This window comes from Pyrus communis, chromosome 17 (genome assembly GCF_963583255.1).
Source record: "Pyrus communis chromosome 17, drPyrComm1.1, whole genome shotgun sequence".
Lineage (NCBI taxonomy): Eukaryota > Viridiplantae > Streptophyta > Magnoliopsida > Rosales > Rosaceae > Pyrus > Pyrus communis.
In genome coordinates, this window is record NC_084819.1 from 10,336,875 (window position 1) to 10,338,502 (window position 1,628).

The following is a 1,628-nucleotide window of genomic DNA, read 5'->3' on the forward strand; positions in this document are numbered from 1 at the left end:
GGGCTTCAACTATTGGTTGGCCCTTTGTTGTTTGTTTTTCTTGGCCCATGTATTGATTGTGTATGTGTTTTGTTTCGACCTTGGGTTTGTGTGTATGTGTATGTTTTTAGTTGTGATAAAAGTTTACTTGACCGGAAAAAAAAAAAAAAAGTTCTCACGGTTTAGCATTTCTCTTAGGTGCAGTTTGGGATTGAGGTGATTAAAAAAAAAGCTGATATGAAAAAAAGCTAGGAAGATTTTTGGTGTTTGGTAAACTTTGAAAAACAGCTTTATTTCAAAGTTGGGGATGAAAAAAAGCCCAAAACCTGAAGCTAACCAGAAGCTGCAAATAGCAGCTTCCAAAAGCAGCTTATTTTCAAAAACACGGGTGAACAGTGTGCGTTTAATGAAATTTTCAATAACCCAAAATTGCCCTCCTTTCCCTCAAGCCTTCAGCTCTCGCCTTCAGCGCTCTCGCCTTCAACACTCTCGCATACCCGAACCAGGAAAACCACTCTCTCGTTCTCTTGTTCTCTCATTCTCCAGATTTCTCCAGTTCTCTCGTTCTCCAGGTTTCTCCAGGTTCCTTTGGTAAGCTTCTCTTGTAAAAATTTTTTATTTATTTGTTTGGATTTTTCAATTTGGGGATGGGAGATTGAGAGGGAAAGAGGGGTGGGAAGAGCAAAGGGATGAGGGTATGGGTGTCGGGAAAAACAATTGGGGATGGAGGGTGGGGAAAAAATTAATTGGGGAAGGTGATATGGTTTGTGGAAAAAACGAGTCAATCCGGAAAAAATTCTCTTGGAAAAAATTCATGTCCACAGCGACATGAAGCGAGTCCCGCCGAAGGTGATCGAGTCGATTCAGAAAAACAAGGTGTGCTTGAAGGGCGGGCTGAAGACTCCGGTGGGCGGCGGCGTGAGCTCGCTCAACGTGCAGCTGAGAAAAGAGCTCGACCTGTACGCTTCGCTAGTAAACTGCTTCAACCTACCCAGCCTCCCCACCCGCCACGAGAACGTGGACATTGTCGAGAGAACACCGAGGGCGAATACGCCGGGCTCGAGCACGAGGTCATCCCTGGCGTCATTGAGAGCCTCAAGGTAATCAAAAACCCAAAATTCAATCTTTAGCTCTGCAGTTTTGTGAAAATTGGGAATTGATTGTGAATGTGTTAGGTGATCACCAAGTTCTGCTCGGAGCGAATTGCCAAGTACGTTTTCGAGTATGCCTATTTGAACAACAGGAAGAAGGTGACTGCTGTGCACAAAGCCAACATTATGAAGCTGGCTAATGGGTTGTTCTTGGAGTCCTGCAGAGAGGTTGCTACAAAGTACCCAAGTATTAATTACAATGAAATTATTGTGGACAATTGCTGTATGCAACTTGTTTCGTAGCTCGAGCAATTTGATGTGATGGTAATGCGACTTCAGCTCAGAATTCTGTTTTATGAATATGGTTTTTATATGTGGAGTGTGGATGTGTTCGTGGCATGATTAAAGTTTTATTTTTTGCTTCTTCTTTGACTAAGTGTGGATAATTTGGTTTAATTTTGGACTTGGTCTGACATCAGTTACTAGGATTTTGTTTGGCAGATGTGTTTGCCTAGTGATTAGGAGTTTGTTTGCAACAAATTTTGTCCTTCTCTCTTG

The 1,628-nt window shown here is 42.6% G+C and overlaps 1 protein-coding gene across 1 annotated transcript; it reads left to right on the forward strand.

Moving 5' to 3' along the window:
- Positions 1-807: 807 nt before the first annotated feature.
- Positions 808-1,373, forward strand: LOC137721985 (isocitrate dehydrogenase [NAD] regulatory subunit 1, mitochondrial-like). Its single transcript, XM_068460998.1, has 2 exons — positions 808-1,059; positions 1,155-1,373. Exons 1-2 carry the CDS (start codon positions 808-810, stop codon positions 1,371-1,373), a joined length of 471 nt encoding a protein of 156 aa, XP_068317099.1.
- The last annotated feature ends 255 nt before the right edge of the window (positions 1,374-1,628 follow it).

Coding starts and splice junctions, on each gene's coding strand:
- LOC137721985 (XM_068460998.1), top strand. CDS start 808: ATGAAGCGAGTCCCGCCGAAGGTGATCGAGTCGATTCAGAAAAACAAG. Junction 1,060..1,154: donor CGAGCACGAGGTCATCCCTG/GCGTCATTGAGA, acceptor TGAATGTGTTAG/GTGATCACCAAGTTCTGCTC.